Below are 22,866 nucleotides of genomic sequence, written 5' to 3' on the forward strand. Positions count from 1 at the left end.
CCACAGAGTGATGCCATTTATATGAAGGGTAAAGACAGCAGATGCAACAATATGTCAGGACATGGGGCTAATTGACCTTTCTTTCTCCGTGGTGTATTTACCTTTGGTGCTGCCCTAGGCCTAACCCAGGGCACTTTCATCAGCCACCCCCTCTACTGTAAGTGTTTTAGGCCCATTGGGGAGATACGTGATCACCCAAGACAGAGATTGGCTCCTTTTTATGTGGCCACCGCTCGTTTGGGCCTGCCGCACTAATCCTAGTCAGCCTAGGCCGGAATACACCACTGTTCCTCCTAAAAAGGAGACTCACTGGAGTAGTTTGAGATGGGGCTGGGACTGGTTTCCTTGGTGATATGTATGGTAGCGTAAGAAAAAGCAGAGGCCCCCCTGCGAGACTTATGGTGGTGGCCCACAAGCTCCTCCTACCTACACACACTAACATACACACACATACCACACTAACATACTTACACGCACACTAACAAACTCATTTATACACTCACACTGACATACTTACAGACAATAACATAACTACACTGTAAGGGATAGTAATGAGACAAAATAGGTAAAACCAATATTTTCTCACACACGCAAAATAACGACGCTACCAAATATTGTAGTACCACTTCCACAATATTAATTTAAGGAGATACCCTATATTTTATCTCCGATCCTAAATTCTTTCAGATCGACGAAAATTATAATTCAAATTAGATAGATATCGCCACGATAGTCAATCAAAAATATTATTTATTGTAAATACAATTTATAAAATATATATATGAGTCGCACAGTGCATAATATAAAACACAAAATTCTTAAAAGATGTCAAAAATGTATCAATTCAAATACATGTGTGTTTGGAATTTATCCTTGGTCACCCTAATCGCCAAATGTTACTTCATAGATAGTAACTCAGGCCTTGGTAGTCTTCCCATGTATCCCCCATTCCAAGTTACATTTCTAAAGATATACAGTGTCTACTCCTTAACCTTCTCATGGAAGATAACATTAATTGTATCATATATACGCTGAAACATCATTATACATGAATACTCCTTTGTTCTCAATTATAGAGAGAACAAGGACAAAAAGAAAATAATCACTATATGATTAAGTAAAATAAAATGGCTCTGACTCCATTTTGTGTAAAATACAGAATATAGAAATACATGTTTTCCATCATAAAATATCTGACAACACACTCACTGTAACATATGGATGTTCACACGCTATATACATAAAATAGATTTTAATCCAAATCCACCTTTTATTTTCAATTAGTAATTATTATTCATTGTTACACTGGTTTACTGGTGCATTATACGTGGATTGGATCCAGTTCAGACCTAATCTGGTCTCATGAGGAGCTGGGAGCAAAAAAGGGTAGGGAACATTGCTTGGCTCAGCGTGGCTTCCACCTGGGGTTTACTGGAAAATCTGCCTGATACAGCAAACAATGGAACAAAGACGTGCCACTGTATAGACTAAAGTAGATATATTAATAAATGTTGGTATCACGGACTGGACATTGGACAAACTTGGGAAATTCCCAGCGCCCGATGAAGCATCCCACGGAATATTTATTGCTGCTCATACTATCTACCAGTTTAACATGGAAGCATGCTGCCAAAGTGTTAGGGGTGAGCCTCTTAGCACCCAATAATGCTAACATAATAGTCTCATACATACACACACTATACCCCTCCTTTTACCACTAACCACAGGTTCACCCTTGAAACTCTGACATCATGCACTGACACACACCTACTTATGCCAACACCATATCTGAACACACACTAACACCATATAGTAATATACACACACATGCTAACACCATATACTCACACACACTAACATACTCTGATGAAATCTAACACGTTCTTACATCTTATATACACACACTCTAACATGATAAACGTACACATATATACACAAACACTCAAAGCCTTATACCTACACACACACAGTCACTCACTGGCACCCGTCTGGACCACTTTTAATGCCCAGTCTGGCCCTAAAAACGCACGCATAAAATAAACAGAGTGATATATCAGATATATTTTCCTTTATACATCCTTGGCATTTTTGTTGGTTTTCTGGGAAGGGGCTACTTGTGGGGCAAGCCAAGCAAGTCATTTTGGGTGGTCCCTCTGCCAGCCAGAAGTATGATTGTTGATTTATCCGGTAAATAGATGGTTGAAACTCCATTTATTTGCCTAAAAAAAGATCCATGGCCACAGGATATGGGTAATATGGTCCACCCGTCACATTTAATCTTCGGATACAATACAGCTACTGTGTTAAAGCAGGTCCTACATCATTTTTCTTACAGAACATATTATATAGCATTTCTAGCATTAATTGGAAAAAAAAATTAACCCTGTGCATCCCTACTTGTAAGAAATAGTACCATCGCTTTTCCGAGAGTTCCGAGCCCGTTCTTCTACGCCCAACTAGCGGACGAAGCCTTTCTGTTATTTAGATGGTACCCAGCGTGTCTGATATATCAACATTTCCATTCCATAATTCATTTGATGGGGTCCCCAGCTTGAGGTTTTAAGAGCATTCAGCCATAAACATTCTACAATGTTGAACAGAACCACTTTGCATTGAAGTCTAAATTTAAGTTTTTTTCTAGGGGGAAAAAATCTTACCCATTTTTAACAGAAAATGTATCTTTTAATCTAACCTAAAGCGCACCTAATGCAGATGTCAACTAAAGCGGATGTCATTTACCCCAAATCTATCAGTTAACAATTTTTTACAATGTTTATACAAATAGGGAGCATAAATTTAATAAAAACCCTCTTGATCTATACCATGGCCAAAGGTATCTCAACTTTCTTTCCCGCGACCTGCATGACAATTATCGCCCATTATGTTATCTCTCCCCTATCGTCACGTTGCGGATTTTTGTTGACTGGTTCAGGCAGACTTCGTACGGCTGAGGTGAGGAGAAGGGAGAGAACTTTCACACAAGAAATTGATTAGATAACGTTGGCCCTGAGATACAGTTCTTCGGTTCTACAAACACTGTCTACCATACAGAACACGATAGCAGATAAGAACCATTCGCCTAATCTGCCCGTTATTTCTTCTGCAAAGATTCAAACCTTAACCAGTCTCTGGTGTTTCAGATTCAGGAGCCATATGCCATATCTAATGTATGAATTCCCTAACTGTATAAACCCAACAAATAGCACGTCCTGTAGGTACTTTTAATCAGTGATGGTGACCGTTCCCTTTAAAAAAAGTTCCTGTTTGAGGGTGAAGCCTGCATACTACTCAAGACTAAATGTTCTGGCACCGTTTAGCTCTGTCAGGGCCAGACTGGCAACGACAACAGAGCCATGGCATTTTAAGGCCAGAGGACGCCTTATGACATAAGTGCAGAAGCCAACTGGTTATACGCGGCCACAATATCTATGCTTATATAGCATGCGGCCAATCCGCCTCTGGAGCAGCAGATGGGGTGAGTGTGTGGCGCTGTCAGCCAGGAGCCCAGCGGGCATTTGGCCAATGTCCAGATGGCCAGTCTGGGCCTAATCTTAGGGCAAAAGGGGACAAAAACGGGAATGCCATAAGCGCCAAATAACAAAAACGAATTCAGAATGAAGCCCCCCCCCAAAAAAAAACAACTAATTGGCCAGTTCTAGCTGCATCCCTCTTCTACTCCACCATCACTCCTAATGGTCTTGGAGCTTACAATCTAGAAGATGTGCATATAATACAAATCTGTAAATAAAAAATATACAGACTGTATTTATTTTCCCCTCAGACTGCACTCATTTTCTATTTATTGTATCTAAAAACGTGAATCTCTAGCAAAAACTTTAACAGAAACTGTCTCAACACAGAAGACACTCCACATGCATCGATGCGATCGGCTTTCGCCTCCCAGCCCCAAACTCGGCTTTCCAGCAGGTCACGTGACTCCGTGCAGAGAGCAGACATGGCGGCGTGCAGCGCGGATTCACGTGGCCTGTTCGGTGAAGCCGTACGGGCGGTGTTGGGAAGCTGGCCGGTGCTGCAGGTGACACACATTGGATTTATAGCGCCCATATGTAACGCGGTGCTAAGATTTTATGTTATAAGAGATGAAATTAAAAAAGTAAAACACGTGAAGTGCATTAGTTCCCATATGTGGTGTTTGGGCATCGTTTGGTTAAACCAAGTCCCGAAAATATAAGTATTTAGAAAATAAATGACATGTGGTTTCTAGTCTGGTCGATTTATAAAGCTTGTTCCTGGAACTTCAAGTGTTAAAGGGTATCCATACATACCAGGAGAATTGTTCCTTTATAGCTATTAGCTCCACTTCATCATACTATATTATATATATATATATATATTATATACACACACACACGTTACATAGAGCACATATGTATATTTGTCAATACATATGTATACATAGAGAATGAGGCTCGAACCATACATTCACACATTAACACAACTCAGATTCAAATCTTTTGGGGTAGCATCACTGGTTTTATACATTCTAGTCTGTTTTGCGATACCGCCACATTGGAATTGGTGTCTTTTTTTACATTAAAAAATGTTAAAAGATTTCTGACATTTCATTATAGATATTCCGCACTGTGGTTACCGAACCACAAATAATGACAGGTTTATAATTCTATTGAGACAGGTTGTTAGAACTTGTCCCTAGAGCAAATTGCCACATTGGCAGAAAATCCAGTCCGTGACACCATTAATGTGCCCATCCATGATCTCTGATCATCTTTAGAATTAACCGGATATTAGGGGGTTAAAATTAGCTTAAACGGCCACTGTGTTCGTTATTTCTTCCCTAGGTCCACTCGAGCTGTCGTAGTTGCAGTTAAGGGGGGTTAAGTGTAAAATGTGATTCTGAGGAAATCTGAAAAGTGGTCTTATCGCCATAACAACTACTGGAATGTTTGGTCTGCATCATTCCATTATGGTATCTATGGCAAAAAAAAATCCTTTAAATATTTTAAAGAATATTCGTTGTTTTGTTCTGCTTGCAGATTGCCGTGGAGAATGGCTTCGGGGGGGTTCATAGCAAAGAAAAGGCAGAGTGGATGGTGGGAGCTGTGGATCAGTATTTTTACACTAATGGTAAGTATCTGTAAATAGTTAATAAATAATAGTATGCAACACTTTTAAGTTTTTTTTTTTATTATTTAAATCATGCAGATATTTTAGGACTGGATTGGCATGGGCATTCAGTCTGCTCCAAGAAGTGGAGCTGAAGCTCTTCAAATGCTCCGTGCAGGGACCCATAGATATAATTTGCGCAAGATCTGTGCATAAAACACCTACCTGAGGCTTTATATATGGGTCAAGGTTTTAGTGGCCTTATTACCATTGCAAAGATCCTGCCAATTGGACTATGTAATCTTTACACCAGAATAACCTTTTTTTATAATTAGTTCTGCAAATAGATCACAAAGTTGAGTCTGTGATTATATTGTGGTCTAGCTCTATCCAGACTGGCTTGACAAATGAAAAGGTGCTGGAGGCTATCCGTAAGGTTTTCCATATTTAATGAACAAAGTCCTAGATGAGTCCTAGGTGACATTGGACTTCGAGGGATGCTGTTGAGTTGAGCTACAGGGTCCACGAGAGATATATCCAAGTTTACATTAATCAAACCTATGGTAATTATTATAAGGTTGCAAGCATTGGTCACCTTGGGCTAGTTCTTGGCTTAATAAGGCCAAATTGGGACATTTGGCTCAATAACACCAAATTGTGACATTATCTAGACTCTTCAGCTGTTTTCAACCTAAACATAGATCAATTTTTACCGCGTAGTGTTTGTTGAAATGTGTGTCATTTCGTTCTGCGATCTCCCCCAGCTGATCTGGAGCAGTATGAGGTTGAGGAGACCCTCATGGGAATGATGAATGATGAATTTGATACGATTGTTGAAGATGGGAGCCAGTCCTTGGTAAGTAACGAAAGATGTCATTAAGGGACGATAACCCCGTTTAAATGTTTGTTTTATCAAATTGTACACAAGCTACACCTCTGCATCCAATATTCATTCAGTCCTTGTTCCTTGTTGCTATTGTTAACCTGTCCGGGATCTGCAGGTAGCTCAGCAGCTCTGCGTGTTATTCTTGCAATGCCGGCGAGGAGATACCGCAGCGGTGCGGAGTAAGATCGCGCAGCTGCATCAAAACAAGTACAATGTCAAAGTCAACGTCCAAGAAGCCAAAGCAAGTGACGAAGAAGAGGAAAGCAGCGAAGATGAAACAGAGGTAAGAACCTTTATTAAATAATGATTTTGCTAGAAAATCATCGCTCGTTTAAATCCATCTATATACCGTATTTGCGCGATTATAATAGGAGGTTTTTTTTCCAGAGCAAATCCTCTAAAAAATACCCATCGTCTTATATTCAAGGTGATCTTCTAATCAGACCTTAAATAGAGGTCTGACTACAAGACTAAGATCCAGATCCCCCGCACCGCTGCAGGGGAGTATAAAGACAGGTGAATTTGAATCCCTGATTTGTTGCTGCAACTTTAACCCCTTCCTTACCTTATGCACATAGCGGTACGCCCACAGAAGACGTGGCAAGATTACCTGTTGCGCGCTTGGGAGAGCCAAGAATTTGGGGTCATGTGACTTCTGTGATGACCAATCACAGCGATCGCGTGACTTTTATCCTTCGCTCTGCCTTGATCCATCTTTGTGGTCTGAGGATTATGTATAGTGATCTGGGAAGCAAAGTTTGTGCGCGTTATATAGCTATCCCATACCACAGAAGTGGTAAGTATATTGCTATCCTGAATCCAAAACAAGACCTAGGTCTACTATTTAAAGCAGCCAGACGAATGTTGTCTGCCATTAAAATGTGCTTCTGTGTTTAATTTAATTTGCCTTTTTACAGGACATGGACTGCGAGGCAGCTGCCGGTTCTACTGCTACTACTGCGCCGCCCAATTTGGAGACCACTACAGCACATAGTAGTGACCCAAAGGAAGAGGAACAAGAAGTTGACGGATGGACTGTTGTTCGTCGAAAGAAGAAATAAGTTGGTTTCATCATGAGCTTCCAGAGACCGACCACTAGGTGGCGATGTTTAGCCAAGCACATTAATAATATACGGTGCAGGAGAAGCTGCAGTAAAGGTATTGCGTAGAGATAATTTTATCCGGTTTGGACACAGGATTCTGTGAGCAGAAGTCAGAAGATTGCAGTTATATTTTATGTTATTTGTTAGTAATAAGTAAGGACTTGGACTTCTTGGTAATCTGCATTGTTACAGAGGATTGTACCGGGCTTTTAAGAATGAATTGCAAAACTTCTCACATCGACAAACTTTACAGTATGCTTTCTCATGCTATTACAATACAAAAATCTGCCAGGTATGATGGAAACACTTGCCCTTTAGGGTTAAAAGAAAGACTGTACAAAGACCGTTGCTCACTGTATAATAGAATAATGAAGCAGCTAAAAAAAAATAAATAAAAAAAGTTGTTGTACTCACCCTAGCCGTCTACCTTCTGAAGCAGAGAGAGGCAGAGATCACTTTTAACATCAATGTTAATAGATATTACCGTTCTCAACGTACATGATTGGCTCCTCCAGCTCGTCCAGTTGACATGACCTTCCGGTGCTCCATCATAGAAGCCCTGGCGGAAGTGCTGGCAGCAGCGGAGGTTGTCTGTGCGTATGGCTGCGGGGGATCTGGATCTTAGTCTTATAGTCAGACCTCTATTTGAGGTATGATTATAAGACGGCCTCGAATATGAGACGAGGGGCATTTTTCAGAGCAGATACGATATATTTATGTGACACAAACACGCTATAGGTCCTCTATCTAGAGCTGATGTGCTGCTTTAGACATACTGTTAATTGATAAATTATAGTGTGACGGGAATTGTTTTCTCTTCTTTGTACGTACCGGCTTCAATCAGGTCACTCAGCTCATTTTGTAAAATAAAAAATGTATATTTAATTTTACGTGGAAATTTTGTAAAATGTTCTCTACTTGCCAAATCGGGGAGACCGACCCTGTCAAAGCAGGATGCGTTCTGAAGGCTTTAAAAATTGGGAATTATGAATAAATTAATGTGAGGATGAATTGTGTGAATGATTTAATGAGTGGATGAATTGTGTGAATGAATAGTGAATGAATAAATTGTGTGAATGAATGAGAATGAGTAAATGAATGTTTGGGTCAATTGCTTGAATGATTTTTGAAAATGCATTAATGAATATGTAAATGATTTGTGTGAATGAGTGAGATAGATAATGATTGTGTGAATGAAAGAGTTAATTAGTGAGTGACTGTATAAGTGTTTGTGTATCATAGATGTATAAGTGATTAGGCGAAAGGCAAAGATGGCACAGCGTGGGCTATTTGGGCACAAAGATGTCTTATGCTGTGCTGTTTAGAGGCAAAGATGGCTCACGCTGGACTGTTTGGGGACAAATATGCCTCGCGCTAGACTGTTTGGGGACAAAGATGGCAAGTCCTATGTGTGTAATCTGGGTGCTGGTCAGGTTCTTGAATTTTGGGATGTTTTTGACATACCTCATTGCGCCTGCGCGCCTTCTAGTGGATCAGTCCTGACACAACACAGAAGAAAACTACTAAGAGTGGAGTCTGCTAGCCACAGGTACCACAATGATGTAATAAGTGGATTTATGTACCAACGAAATGAGCTTCTCAATAAGCAGCGTTTCGGTCATTTTAACCTGAATTAATAGTAAATATCTGTGGAAATTGTACAACGGTGTGTTGTTTTAAAGGGGAACATCCCCGGTTTTATTATTTCTAATGGCAGATATAAATTTATTATGAAACCACTTCTAGGTCCAGCATGTTTTCAGACTTAATTTGTTAACGATGACATATTCTGAAGGGGCATATTGGGATCCCACTAGGATTCCAGAAAGTTTTATTCCTTTTTATTAAATACGATTTGTCTTTTACCCCCTTCTGAAATCCCGGAAGCACATCGCTTCACAACCATTCATTTTTTCCTCATTCACTAAGATAGAGAAAGTGACTCTTTCAAAGAAAGGTCAATTTAAAATGTGATTGGCTGCTTGGGTTCTAATTAATGCAAATAAACCATATTTTTTGGCAGCATTATTGGAAATTAGCTAACGGTCAGAACTATTTATGCGACGCTGCGGATGCATTTGTGTTTTAAGGCAGTCAGCCAAGGGTCTGGTTTGTGAAACACTTAAAACTAAATGTGGATCTCACTGCTTAAATTATACAGGCAAGAACTTTTCCACCGACGAATAAGCAAATAAAGCTTAGCATATCTGTCATTTTATTCTATCCTCGATGATTTAATCATGCAAACCACAGCAATATTTTTCACTTTTTATGGTAATAACCTATGAGTGCCTGCTTTTGTGTCACATGACATTTAGGTGTCCCTGGCAAAAAATTATGAATGATACCAATTTTTTTTTTGTTGAGGTTTTTTTTTTCTTGAAACAAACTAAAACACAGTGGAAATAAATAAATAAAAATATAATAAAACAAAAAGCCCTGACATCCCATTCTTCTAGCACTACATGTAAAAAGTATAACCCCCTCTCCCAATTCATTTCCCCCAAATTAAAAATACTACCATATAGGGTACTTTGTAACGGATGGATGTGTCGCTTTAGAACATAAAAAGAATCTGTATGTGGGGTATGTCTGTAAACGGGATGTTGCCGAAGATAAATTGGGTCATTGTTCATCTACTATATAGAACAAATTGCAAAAACAAATGGATTTTTTTTTTGTAGATTTTGTACATACTAGCACTTAAAATTATTATTTTTGGATGCTTCTATTTCAAATGAAAGTCCTATTTTTTCTTAGGACATTTGTGTGAGTAAATCAAACAGGAAAAAGGGGAATCTTAACTAAACCCACAAATAGCAAAATATAAATAACACAGAAATTACAACATTTGGAGTAGTAAAACCCCTCCGTGTCAAAGGGGCTAAACTAGTAACATTTCTTGAATATTGACAGTCCTACTTTATGCATTGACCAAAAACATTTAAGACTTCACCCAAAACGCTCACACTCTACAACTTCTATAACTTCTTCAAAGTTTTAAAAACTAAACAAAAGACAGGAGCCAGTGTTTGCCTGCAGTAAACGTTCTGCGTTTAATGGACAGATGTTCTCTCCGATACAGAGCTGGAAGAGAAGGGCATTTAATCCAAGTATCTCCAGTGGCCTGCCACTAATATCACGCTCCCACCCTACACCCCACCGAAACTGGAAGCATAGAGGTGCGCAGGACAAGAGCAGAGACAATCTGGGGGCAAGATGACACTACAGAACAATCACGGGGCGGAAAGGGCCGGGATACACTACACTCTCTGTTATGGAGTCCAAGGAGAAAACATGGCGAGCGGTCACTGGTGGTATTCGGAAAAGCATGAGGAGCGTATGACAGGGTGGGCTTGTCGATACATATGTACACACATCATTAATATCAGCGTCAAGGTCATTCTAGAATTCAGTAGCACCCCTGGGTGTTTCAGTCTTGGTGCCGAGTGAACCCACGTTATTCTGCTGCCACGTAGACGGGTATATGAGGACTGCATGCTCTGCCAACGGGCCCAGTGTTGGGTAGCCTCACGTGTGCGCATCATTTTAACCACATGCTAACAATGTAAAACTGATTAAAAATAGCGGAAATAATTATTAACATTAACTTTATGAGCCATGTAAATACGAGGAGAAAAACGGTGATTCCGTCACTCATAAAACTATGGTTAATAACGGTTAAAACGCTACACGGTCACCCAGAACATGAGCTCACTGCAGCGGCATTATACAAGGTTTTTCATACGGTCCTCTTTTTACTGGATACTCTGATGGTTCTGGCTTCAGATACTGGGATTTATACTGGGATTACCATTTCCAGCAGCTCATTTGTTTACTGGTCCCTTACCAATGGTAGGCTGTAAACTTAGGTGGGATATTTCTCTAGGGTCCTGGAAGCCAATAGCTATACATGATTTGGGGAGACGGATGGCGACCTTACCCGGCCTGTAATACTGACTGATGGTGTTGTGTGTTTCAGACGGCTAACGTAGAAGAAACGTTACATTGTAACATCCGTTGAGGGGTATCGGAGCCCTGGGTACAGGCGTGTGGCAGTAAAGTAGGCCTGGCAGCCACGCAAGTGCTGTAAATCCTATGACATAAGTGAGTCTTCTTTAACAGAACATAAAAAAACTGTCTATGTGCCGTTTTCAAGGGACAATTAAAAAAAACTGCTTGTTTCCATGGCAATATAAAGTTAGGAATAGTAGGTGCAACAACACCTTGAAAAAACAAGGGCCTGGTCCATGCTGTTGAGTATTATAGGATGGGAAAGTGCTGGGTAATCCACCAGCATGGTCCTCAAACACAGGTGGTTTTGAAGACCTCGTATAACCAAGGACCTGGCGATGCGCAACGTTCGATTTCAGGAAATATTGGGAAATATATAGAAAGATAGGTAGATAAGATGTGTTAACCCTTTTAAGAAAGGATAACATATAGACATGTTTTTATGCTCCGATGAGCGGGATGTTTTGGAATTTTAAATACCGAGTTTTAAAAATATTGCATCCATCTGCAAAAATATACATATATATTTAAATAGTGTGTGTGTTTTGGCACATTGAGAGATGATTTGGCAGAATGTAACGTACCCTTGAGCGGAGATGGAGTGGGTGGGCATGAAGGTTATAAGGATGTATAAACCTCATTGGGATACACAGGATTCCAAACAGGCAACAGAACAGAACTTAAAAAAAAAAGGTGTTGCTAAATATTATTAAAATAATTATAATACATAACATATAAAAAAAAAGTAAGAAAGTGCTGGTGATGGGTTTGAGACGAGGATGAGTTCAGGAAGCATCTATCTTGCGCTGAGGCATTAATAGGTCAGTCCAGCCCAAACAGTCCTCTTTATGTAGGCAACGATGGGACAGTCCAGCCTCATCCCATTCAGGTTACCCAGGGAAAGCTTCTGAGAAAAAAGTTAATTTAGTTTATCAGATGTCCCCGGTTCCATCTAATCCTCTTTTCAGGTGCTTCCCAGAACATGGAAGTACGATGGGTGAGTCCAGCCCTCCCCAGGTGAGGCTGCCATAGCCGAATCCAGCCTCACATATACAATAGTCGTCTGTTGAAGATGAATGTATCAGTTCTAACAACACATCTTATGTTCCTCCAGAAGAGAGAGCTAGAGTTTGTCCTCAAGTGTCACCTAGAGATCCACCTGTCCCTTCATGCTCTTCTTCACACTCAAGTATGAGGGTTTTGGTGTTCAAGTCCTCGCCCCGACCAGCACGTGACAATGCATTCATCCAGCGATGTTGCAAGTCCTCTGTCTCGGGACTGAAATAGAAGCATAGCTGGCTTTGGGTGATTTTGAAGACGTGTCGGCGATCAGAGCGCTCTCCCGGCTCGGTCGGAGTCACCTCGAACCCAATTAGTGGGATGCTGCGCTGAGCTTTCACATCCTGGAAGAGAAGACAGTGAGTGGAGATGCTGGATGGGAAACATCACACTTGAGCAACACTCTACTCTGCTGAGCACGGCCTACGCTCTCTAGAACACCATGGTGTAATAAGACAAACCAGAAACACGTCAGAATTCGTTACCTGAGGAGCCCCGTAGATGTAGAGGACCAAGGGTTCATTCTGTGGGATGACAAACCAGGCCTTGTGCCAGCTCTTGATGCCTTTTTCCATATAATGCATGTAACTGCACAGCACGCTGTGCTCAGCTACTACAGACGCCTGTTTCTGTAATAAAGACAAGTGTTATTAGGGTGACACACAGTACCTAAACCGGCCAGATTTCAAAACACAACACATGAAATGGGCCCAATCATGTCAACAGAGCCCCAAGAGACCCAAGTGTCTTAAACTGTGCAGAAGAGCTTTCAGAAGGAAAGTCACCTAAACGGAGAAGGTAAGCATCCCTGGTGCTTATTTTCAGAAAAGGAACCAAAAGGTGTGTATTAAAAGGGGATTGTCACTAAATGAGCAGAGACTTAAGGTTGAGTGAGTAGTCCTGTTTGATGCAGTCACACTAGACATGCAGAAGACTTACAGAAGCCCCGTAGACATGGTCAGTAGAGAGTTTATGTGACCCCAGCTGTTCTCCTACTTTATTAGGTTTTGCTGGACCTTTCTGATGTCAGGATAGTATGTATGTTGGCTTCTTTTTTTGGGACATACCTCTAAGATGGATTTTCTGCGTTGAGGTGTGTGCACGTTGTATACCGGGATGGGGAGAGATCCATGAAGGGCACCGTAACAGTCCATGCACACGCGGTTTGTTCGGTTGTTGTCGTAAACCAGCCGAGCTCGGAACTCTGAGCACTTTCCACAAACCACCTGCAACAAAACGGAGCCGTAAGTCAAGACAAAAAAGGAATACAGATGTATAGATGGCATGCCAGACCAGTGAATGCAGTATTTTATAACTAAATTGTATAGGAAATTTCAGATTTGAAAAATTTTTCTAGGGGGGGGGGAGATTAAGTATAATTTATCGCTGCAGCTGTTAGTTGAGGTGCCTTACATACAGTGACCATTAGGTGGCGTCCATGTGTCATAAAATGCTAAAACTACTCCACAGCATGGCAGTGACCACAATAAAAATGGCACCCTTCCAAAATAACACCCAACCACAGCAACATCCCTTCAGTTCTAACCTTATCCCTGATTCTGTTCTTGACAGCGGAGGTAACAGAGATATGAACCTGGCTGGCACCGGTCTTTTTCTCTCATATGCTTACAGCCACATACCCACTCCCTCGGTACCCGTCAGAGGGCCGCCCCTGGCCTGGTTGAAATTAGCCTATACACGGTGCTGCCACAAGCTTTTTCCTCTCTCCAGCTTTACATAAAACAAACCTTAAAATTAAGTCATTTTATCTGAGAGCAAGCAAGAAACACACTTCTGTCAACAGGGGGATGCCAAAAAATCCTAAAACCTAGGTGAGCACATGTTAATAAAGGTCTTTTCTATAGGTTCCACTGCTCTCACAACATATAACACTTAAGTCTGTTGCCCAGGAAGGATCAACAGCAGATCAACAATGAAGCAACCTCTAGAAGCCGACCCATGGGGAGGGCAAACAGATGTGAAAGTTGGTGGGTGTGCGGTGAGGGACCAGGATAAGAAAGCAGGTACTCACATGTCCACAAGCTTTGCAGTGGTGCCTTCTCTTGGTGATGGAGAACGTCTCCTGGCACTTCATGCACATGGTTACCTCCTTCTCCCTGATAGGAGTCGGTGCTCTTCTTCCCAGGTCTGTGTTCTATCGTGCAAGAAAGCTATAAGCACAAACATCTCTCCTAATGTTCCCCAGACCCTATCACACGGCCTATTCCTTCCCGCAAGCTCTTTCACATTTTATGTATGGATCAATAAATATATATATTATATATATATATACACATATATACACACACACACAGTTTCTATTTTCTTTTTATCATTTCCATAGTTACCGGTGAGTTCGGTGGAGTCTCTTCGTCTTCTCTATGAGAGGAATTGAGCAGTTTATACGTCTCCATTGTCTGTTCATAACGGCTCATTGTAGCTTCTATAGCCTGAAAATAAAATCATGGATATAAAAACTGTAAGAAAGCAGAAAAAACCCCCACTATTCTTTTGAGAGCCGGCATCAAGACTTACGATCTTTTTTGTAACAATATTTATACATTGTGTATAATATGTAAGTATATTTATACATAAAGTCAGTTAACGCCCCCTTGAAATTTGTTACAAATTAGTTAAATATCCATCACTTTTCCCAGGGGGTCCTGGTTATCCTGCCAAACTTAGCTCAGCCAGGATGTGACATCATATATATGGTTTCCGGTCCTTATGTGGCCAAGAATTTAATGCCGTCAACATTACCGACAACGTTGGACCAACATTGACTAATTTATGCATATTTTTCCAGAATACACAAAAATAGAATATTCGCTACTATCAGCGATCCATCGTGCAAATTATACATGATTAAGATAAGATTTAAAGCTAAAAATGATTCTTTTTTCCCCAGAGTTCAAGATTCGCAGGGACGTACTTATCCATGAGTGAATAATCGACTCACCTGAGTCCATTCTTTTTTCTCCTCCTCGGTTCTGAAAAGGAAACAGAAGACTTTACAGCTTTCTGAAATTTACAGATCATTTCCTGTAGATTTATACAAATGGACTTTATCCGCAGATCCCATAAATTATACAAGAAAAATATATACAAGAACAGGTGACGATAAGTAACCCGAGGTCACGCTGACCCGGCTCTTACTCAAGTACAACCTGTTATTACATCAATCCTACGAGGATAGTGGAAGGAACTTTGGGTGTGGATGGAGTGTGAGGTTACCTGAGGCTACAGAACTGCTTACATCAACTATTATTGAGTCTCTCCAAAGAGTGTCAGACGGTACGTAAAATAAACTTAATAGTAATTTAGGATTGACTCTATACTATCCAAGACAGGGGCACGAACCGTACATTTGTTATAAGGGGCAAAACTTTGCGTTCTGCAACCTTGATAACTTTGCCACTGAACCTGGAGGTTTGGAAGATAAACTATGGATGGCTACGAGTCAATGTTCTTGGCTATATGTCCATGTTGGTGGCTACATCTCAATGCCCACAGACAAAGTGGGGTCCATTCACGGCTTGGCAGAGGTCCTGAAAGCTTATGTCACTTTAAACCTTTTTCTATGTTGGTCCAACAAAAGACAACATTTTGCCCTAATATGGATATATCCATTTTTTATCATTTAAAGCACACGGTAACAGGATGTCTTCCTCAAGTACCTGGCCTGAAGCTCCAGAGACCGCTGCTTCCCAGACACCAAGAAGGTCCTCGACAAGTTGGGGCTACTGCTGTTCTTCAGCTGTTGGAGAAAACCAAAGGTTATAGGCCGTCAAGAGACCTCCTACTGATTATTAAATGTGACTGGATTCTTTCTGAGCTCCTTTCTTTTCTGCTCTACAAAAAGGGTAGTAGATACCTGGAAATGGTGCAGGTATGGGCATAAAGCCATATACTAAGCAATTAACAAGTAGGCAGCTTGTTTTGCCTTTGCAATGTATCTATGTATTCCTCTATGGTTTGTCTATGCAGTCACGTGTAGTTAATGTTAGCGTGTTTTGGCCACGTCTGGCCAGCGCGTAGTGAACTTGTTGGGCATACGCCACGGTAAATACGGGCTTTTGCCCCAGAATCCAAGACTGGCTGACTACACGCCACAACAATCACAGAAAAGAAACCGCCCGGGGGAAGACAAGTCTGTAATTTATACATAGTTATACACACGACTATAAATCTATTATTACGCAATTATACGACTCCTAAAATACAGATGGTTTGGTAAAACAATCACATTTTTGTTTAAAAAAAAAGGCAAAACTCAGTTTCCCCTCCTAAAAACGAACGCTCCAGGAGGAACAGCCCGTCCGCATTCATTAGCATCAATTCATTCATCATCGTCCCTGGATTCGTGGTGGCTCAGCTATGTTTAGATAGAAACATAGAATTTGGTGCTAGATAAGAACCATTCGGCCCATCTAATCAGTCCTTGGTCTTAAATTCATGATACGTTTTAATGCATGGCACAAAATCAGAAGAAAATCATATTATAGTGAAGACCTCATCCAAGGATGCATCGCACTCACCTCCATGCCCTCCACGTCAATCCTGGCGCGTACGCCGTACTTTTGACCGATCAGACGCAACTTGGGAACGCAATATAGGAGCCGGTCATTGAACTGGGGAAAAAAAAAAACACAAACATTTGTAAAAAATCAAACATCAACTTTTGGCTGTTGCCCCCTCCCATTTTATCCTAATTTATGACTTTATTGTTATTCTCAGGATATATCCTCTGGATTCCGCCATGATAATCCAGTCTTCTACTTCCATAGCCGGCAGGCTGGCAGTTCGATGTTGACGTTGTCATTTTTATTGGCCTACTATATAAATATCATCTGGCTGGTGTTGCCTACTGGGTTAAAGGTTTCCCGTTTGCCTCTAATTCCCTCTATACTTAACGAAGGGGGTTGCTCACCAGTATAAGGTATCTGTCCTGGGTAGTGCCATTCTTTGCCGACAGCTTGAGTATGTGCCCCTCCTTAATAAGCTCGTTTGTGGGGCTTACAATATCCTCCTCGCCGCCTAGGAGCTCGTAAACTTTCAGGAGCTTGTGCATTCGTTCCTGCGGCAGGGAAAAGGAGCGTTCCGTCAGGACGGATGAGATGACGAGAGACAGGCGGAGAAAGATCGTAAGAACAACGTCTGAGCGCTCATACTCACCATTTTCTTAATGGCTGCGTTGGAGTGCTCCGCTGCGGTAGCGATCAGATCCAAGGACTCTGCGAGAAGAGAAAGACGGATCAAGCCGGTGGTTGGCGTTTACAAAGTTATCCAATATTCAGAATTCTCCAAGGTTGGCATCTAATAACTCTGGTGTGGCAACTCGTTACATGAGCTCGTGTCGGTGGAAGCAGTCGGCTATCAAAAACATTTTTTAGCCCCTTCAGGGGCAGAAGGGGTGTCCAGTGGCAGGGAGCGCTGGAGCTCAGTGTAGGTCCAGGGTCTACTCTTCCTCATCGGTATAAGAAGTAACTCAGAGAGCTCTATATTACAGAATAGTTACCTGTCCTATGTTTAAAAGGCAAACAGAAGTACCTGCCACCCCCAGCTACACCACTAGGACCAGTGGATAATGGAAACTAAGCCTAGGGTGCAAACCATTAAATGACGGCCCTCGTTCAAGGTGTAAGTTATCCGTCATATTTGTATAATTATACACAGGGCCCAACAACAGGTTTTAGCTGCTTGCGCTACATAACAATAAATAACAGAAACTGTCAACATAAACACGCATCGTCACAACTCCTCCTTATCGGTTTCTCGTTCCTCTGGTTTGAAGGTCTCTCTAATTCTGAAAACATTAACCTCTGTCCTGGAGGCATAAATCGGACGGCGACTAATTCAGGTTATCAAACCTTCCTCCACACACCTCACAAAACTACGACACAATTGCACAATAGGGGTTTCTTCTTCTGCGGTTTCCTCAATAAAATATATTTACAGAAAGGTATGTGTCTAGAGTTTAACGTTCTAATCAACAGGGAGTGAGTGTGCGTGCGCGGGCGTTTGTGTGTCTGCTATTAAGATGTCCTGAGCTGGGGTTCATGAGTCAGTATGGGGAAGCGTACATACAATTTATAAACATATATAAAATGTACCGTAAATAGCAATTTAAAATAAATTGGCACCTCTTCTGATTATAAAATAATTGAAAAAAAAGAGTAGTAAATGGGAATTTAACCGATTTTTGGTCCTATCCTAACACCAAACTGAAGCATTATTCATTATTCTTTAAATTTCACACGACCACCCTATCAGTAGATTCCCACCCAAAGCCTCAGCCCCCTCGCCCTCCACGTACTCTCGGCGTCTCGCCGGTCCCTGGAATCCTCCGACAGTTTTTGGAGATAATCCTTCAGGAGCAGCTCATATCGGGGAATCCTCTGCACAGGCTCCAGCATGTGGTGCTGTAACGTTAGATTCCCGCAGGCCTCCTCTTTCTTAAATACAAAAAAACATCGAGTTCTTTAAGGATGAGGTTCCAAAAACATCTGTTCAACAGTAACGTTCCCCCCGACCCTTTAATTAAAAAACAAAAGCAACAAACGCTCTGCCTATGAGATTTTTGCCAACATCGTTTCGTGGTCAGCTACGTACCCTTCCCATTTTTGTTTTCTGTTTACGAATGTACCCAAGGTATATGCCTATATGGTCATACTCGATGTAAATTGGGTGTCAGATAAAATACGTTCTCCTTCTTTATTATACTTCCCCGTTTTACCATGTTCTAGAATGCCTAATAACAACAAGGAGTTGTGCCATATACAAGAATTTTGCAATAAGGATGATTGGGGGGGGTGATTGGCAGTGGGTATTCCTAGGCTGGATCTAATTGAAGCTACGATTCTGCCTCTTTACCCATGTGGGAGAATTTTAATTCGGAATACTATAAATAGCAAGAAAGCATGCAAACATACAAAACCAATGGCAAAATAATTCACACAAACATAAAAAAAACAATATAAAATTCACCCTATTGTTTAGAAGTACTGATTTTGTTTTTAAAGTTTGACCCAGTGACTCTAAATAAAATCAAATCTTAATTTCTATGATGGGAACGCCAGCCCTCACTTAAAGGGTTTTGTGGGATGCGGCACCAGCCATCTCCAATGTCGGAAAAAAATAAATACTTGCTTCTATCTTCTCTCTAATTAAGCCAAAAAGGTAAGTGTAATTTAAATCATTAGCATCTGAAAGAGCGCCACAGTATTCGTACTGATTATAGAGTTTGAGAAAATAATCGGCCCGTTACAGGGATTGAGAGGAAGTTCAAAGAGTTCTTTATAACAGAGCCAAAAATTCCATTCTTCCTCCCAAATCTCAAGCATCTGGTCATTCCTGGTCATAAAAACAAACTGAGCTATTTGTGTAGCCAGTCAGCTATCTGATTTAATGAACTTATACAATCTGCTAGTATATTAGTAGGTTATCACTTTATACATGTTAAGCTGCAAAGTCTTATGGGGGGGGGGGGGTGGATCTTAGATCTTACCTGCACCTCCTGTATGATGCTTTTAAACTGAGAGGACCTCTCTGTCCACGTGTTTAATAATTCCATGGCTCGGTCAAAGTTCTTGACGTACTCCCCGTACATTTTGAGAAAAGGAGCCAATTTCTGCAGAATGTCTCCAATTCGAGGGTTACTGTCCCTATGGAGAGAAATAAAAAAAAAAAATCAAAGCCATATCCAGCATGAGTCCGTGATTAAGTTCTTTGTACAAGCCTTTCCTCCAGGACTGGATTCTGTAGAAGGCCATTGTGATATTAGATCCATGCCATGAATGTTTTCCTACATTTTAGAATCTCAGAATCCCAAGGTTCCTCGTACGTTTGAATTTGGCATATAACCGAAGCACGCTTTGCTCCTACAGAGGTGAGAGACTCTGTAAATCATTCATTCACAGAGCAGCTTAAACGTTTCCCCAAGCTGAGCCTCCGTCGCCCTTGGGGGACCTGACTTAGGAACAAAGCTCCAGTGAAACCGGCCAGATCAATCTGGTGGTGCTAGGGAGGGTGATCAGAGTCTTGTGTTTTGACCTCAGCAGGGTCCTAGATACAGAGGGACAACTGAGCTGGAATGAAACCATTAGAACCCTGCAAACTAAAGCGTATTATCCAAGATCTCAGGCAGTAATTATATATATATATATATATATATATATATATATATATATATATATATATATATATATATACATACATATACCAGGGCATTGTGAATAAAGCCCTTACACCTCATTCTTCACTCACCACTCCTGCATTCTTTTCTCCAGCTCTGGCAGCAGGAACTTTTGGTGGAAGCAGTATATGGAGCAGATGTTGGAGAAGATGCCCATCACCACTTCCAAGGGGAAGGAACCTTTTGTTCCAGCTTCCTCCAGCAGCCGTGCGCAGAAGACCTGAGGATAGAGCATTTGGTGGAAAATGCATCAGGTAAGAAAGGCAGGGTACCAAATTATACCTCAAAACATACCCACCCTCAACATACCCAATTCCCAGAACATATAGTCTATGTGAAGTATGCACACTCATGTAGAGTGTGCTGTGGCTTATAACCATTACAATTCCAGGACCCTAGGCTGAAGTAAAGGCCGCTCATTGTAACCTAGATACATCTTTCTTACCTGGTCCAGCAAATGTAGCCTGGAAACGTAAGCTTTCTCTGTCTGCAGAAGCTCATTTGCGATGTTATACACTTTCTGTCGAGCTGTGAACTGAGAGCGAGAGAATGACAAAGCGAGAGAATGACAAAGTGAGAAACCCATGTGGGAATTTAGGACAAGATTAGAAAAAAATAAGGTGAAAATATATACCGGTTTTTAAGAAAAAAAAACAGTAGAGGAAACACAAATTTCATCCAAGTTAAGTTTTGAATCAATAAGTCAAAAGGCCCCTTGGACTTTGTTGCTATTTCAAGGACAAATATGTTCTGAACATGTGGATTTATGAATGAAGTAAAGTAAGAATTTAGCGCCTCGTCTCCTAGATTTATCTTTTTTTTTTTACAGTATTATTGCTTTAAAAAAGGTAAATAAAAATGACTACTTTAAGTAAGCAAGGATGTGCCTTGCGTGTCAGCTATTACACGCGAGACAACTCCGTGTTCACTTCCCTTTTCCATGTGAAGGAACCAAAACCACTTTTATGTTTGCTTCATGGAAGGTTTTAAGTCATCAGTAATACAATACAATTTACATATAAAACTTTCCTAAATTATTTTACAACAGGCTGGGGGTAACAATTGTGGTCCTTCAAAAAACTAATTTCACCTAACTTTTTGTCAATGTAGGGAAAGTTTTTAAAGGGTTTAAAGAAAGGAGTGAGGAAAATTACACCAAAGAGGATTATACGCTGTTTTGGATACAGAAAGAGTTCAAAAAAAAAAAAAAGAGAAATTAAGATGCGGGGGGAAAAACTGGTTAAAGTATATTCTTCAGCTTCGTACATAAAGTTGGTACATCTGTGGATCTCCAATGACTGAGTTTTAGGGTTTAAACCAAAAAAAAAGTCCAATATGCCTAAATTGTTATATTGCTAGTAATGTCGTGTCTTCTTTGTTAAGGAAAAAAGCCATTCAGTGGAAGAAAACAGGAACTCCATGGGGTTTGTGATGAATTAAATGGACTTGCCAGATTTCCTGACAATATAAGGACTTTCCTGACGCTTATAAGGATCAAGTGGGGCTTACAGCAATGATCAGAAAGAAAGAAATCTCTACTTTTTAACGAGGATCTTTACAATGGTCCACTTCACTGCCTAAACTTTCCACATTGCTGTGTGCTGGTGAAAGCTCCTGGCATTTCTGCTCTGGCCCCTCTTAAATGTGTCTGCATTACTAAGGTCATCTAAGCTTAGTGTCCTCATCTTACCTCGCATGGATCCAGCCTCTCAGGAGGTATCTCTCCCTCGTCTCCACTTCCATCTTCCATGTCGCTGTCTCCCTCAGAGTCGCGAGCTGAGCAATTTTTGCTAATAGTATTAGGGGCTTCTGCTTCTTCCCGGCCGACCTCCTCTACTTCCCCAAGGAAACACATCTCCTCGCTGGTAGACGGAGAACTGATGCTGTCAATGCCGCTATCCCGATTCGCAAGTTTCCCCCCGGGGTCCTGCTCCTCTCTTTCTTCGTTATCTCCCCCTCGCAAACCAGTCCTGCGTCTTCTCTCCAAGCTGCCCTGGGTAACCTCTGGCTCGAGCAAATCAAGCAGTTTATGCCCCAGTTCCCCCATACTGTATCCTGGACGAAGCGAGGGAGAAGCATCCAGGTCAGACTGGGAGTCGTGACCTGAGCCAGTTCGTTCAGCTGGAAGAATGATAGGCTCCCTGTAAAATAGGATAAATACATCAGATATGGCTGACCCATGACAGCATTACTTGTTACCTGCATGCTATACCGTGCAAACCCTACAAACGCCGTCTACACACCTCTCAAATTTCTCTATCAGGGACGTGACGGCTGAGGGTGTCCCATCCTTGCTGTCTGGCCGTGGCAGAGGTACACGCGCAAGCCTGGGGTCAGCCGGCAGCGGACGTGAAGGAGGTGGGGGGATGTGACCAGGTGGACGAGGTCTTCTCAGGCTCTGCAGGTGCGGAGGTTTTGGGGGAACTACACATGAAAAGATGTAGACACAAAGTGATCAAAGTGTTCCTTCAAAGTAACGTATGATGTGAAAACATCTGCTCATGTAACACGACACCAACGCTCAC

The 22,866-nt window shown here is 41.4% G+C and overlaps 2 protein-coding genes across 3 annotated transcripts in view; one reads left to right on the forward strand and one right to left on the reverse strand.

Annotated features, from left to right (window-relative positions):
• The first annotated feature begins 3,919 nt into the window (after positions 1–3,919).
• Positions 3,920–7,487, forward strand: TSR2 (TSR2 ribosome maturation factor). The gene is made up of 5 exons (XM_053472956.1): positions 3,920–4,036; positions 5,016–5,106; positions 5,850–5,941; positions 6,087–6,254; positions 6,889–7,487. The coding sequence occupies exons 1-5, from the start codon at positions 3,956–3,958 to the stop codon at positions 7,030–7,032; spliced, it is 576 nt and encodes a 191-aa protein (XP_053328931.1). The 5' UTR covers positions 3,920–3,955; the 3' UTR covers positions 7,033–7,487.
• Positions 7,488–11,594: 4,107 nt separating this feature from the next.
• The window catches only part of FGD1 (FYVE, RhoGEF and PH domain containing 1), a 40,200-nt gene continuing 28,928 nt past the window's right edge, over positions 11,595–22,866 (reverse strand). For both annotated transcript variants that reach the window (XM_053472953.1, XM_053472954.1), the window contains exons 3-18: positions 22,585–22,765; positions 22,032–22,482; positions 20,787–20,876; positions 20,413–20,561; positions 19,655–19,811; positions 18,464–18,602; positions 17,323–17,381; positions 17,078–17,224; positions 16,686–16,778; positions 15,825–15,904; positions 15,107–15,137; positions 14,496–14,597; positions 14,180–14,302; positions 13,215–13,373; positions 12,633–12,776; positions 11,595–12,491 (exon numbers count right to left, since the gene is read on the reverse strand). In XM_053472953.1, coding sequence (XP_053328928.1) covers positions 12,225–12,491; positions 12,633–12,776; positions 13,215–13,373; positions 14,180–14,302; positions 14,496–14,597; positions 15,107–15,137; positions 15,825–15,904; positions 16,686–16,778; positions 17,078–17,224; positions 17,323–17,381; positions 18,464–18,602; positions 19,655–19,811; positions 20,413–20,561; positions 20,787–20,876; positions 22,032–22,482; positions 22,585–22,765 — 2,372 coding nt within the window. In that variant the 3' untranslated portion in view covers positions 11,595–12,224. The remainder of the gene's footprint in view (positions 12,492–12,632; positions 12,777–13,214; positions 13,374–14,179; positions 14,303–14,495; positions 14,598–15,106; positions 15,138–15,824; positions 15,905–16,685; positions 16,779–17,077; positions 17,225–17,322; positions 17,382–18,463; positions 18,603–19,654; positions 19,812–20,412; positions 20,562–20,786; positions 20,877–22,031; positions 22,483–22,584; positions 22,766–22,866) is intronic.

This window comes from Spea bombifrons, chromosome 8, assembly GCF_027358695.1.
Source record: "Spea bombifrons isolate aSpeBom1 chromosome 8, aSpeBom1.2.pri, whole genome shotgun sequence".
Lineage (NCBI taxonomy): Eukaryota > Metazoa > Chordata > Amphibia > Anura > Pelobatidae > Spea > Spea bombifrons.

Coding starts and splice junctions, on each gene's coding strand:
- TSR2 (XM_053472956.1), top strand. CDS start 3,956: ATGGCGGCGTGCAGCGCGGATTCACGTGGCCTGTTCGGTGAAGCCGTA. Junction 5,107..5,849: donor TCAGTATTTTTACACTAATG/GTAAGTATCTGT, acceptor GATCTCCCCCAG/CTGATCTGGAGCAGTATGAG. Junction 5,942..6,086: donor AAGATGGGAGCCAGTCCTTG/GTAAGTAACGAA, acceptor CGGGATCTGCAG/GTAGCTCAGCAGCTCTGCGT.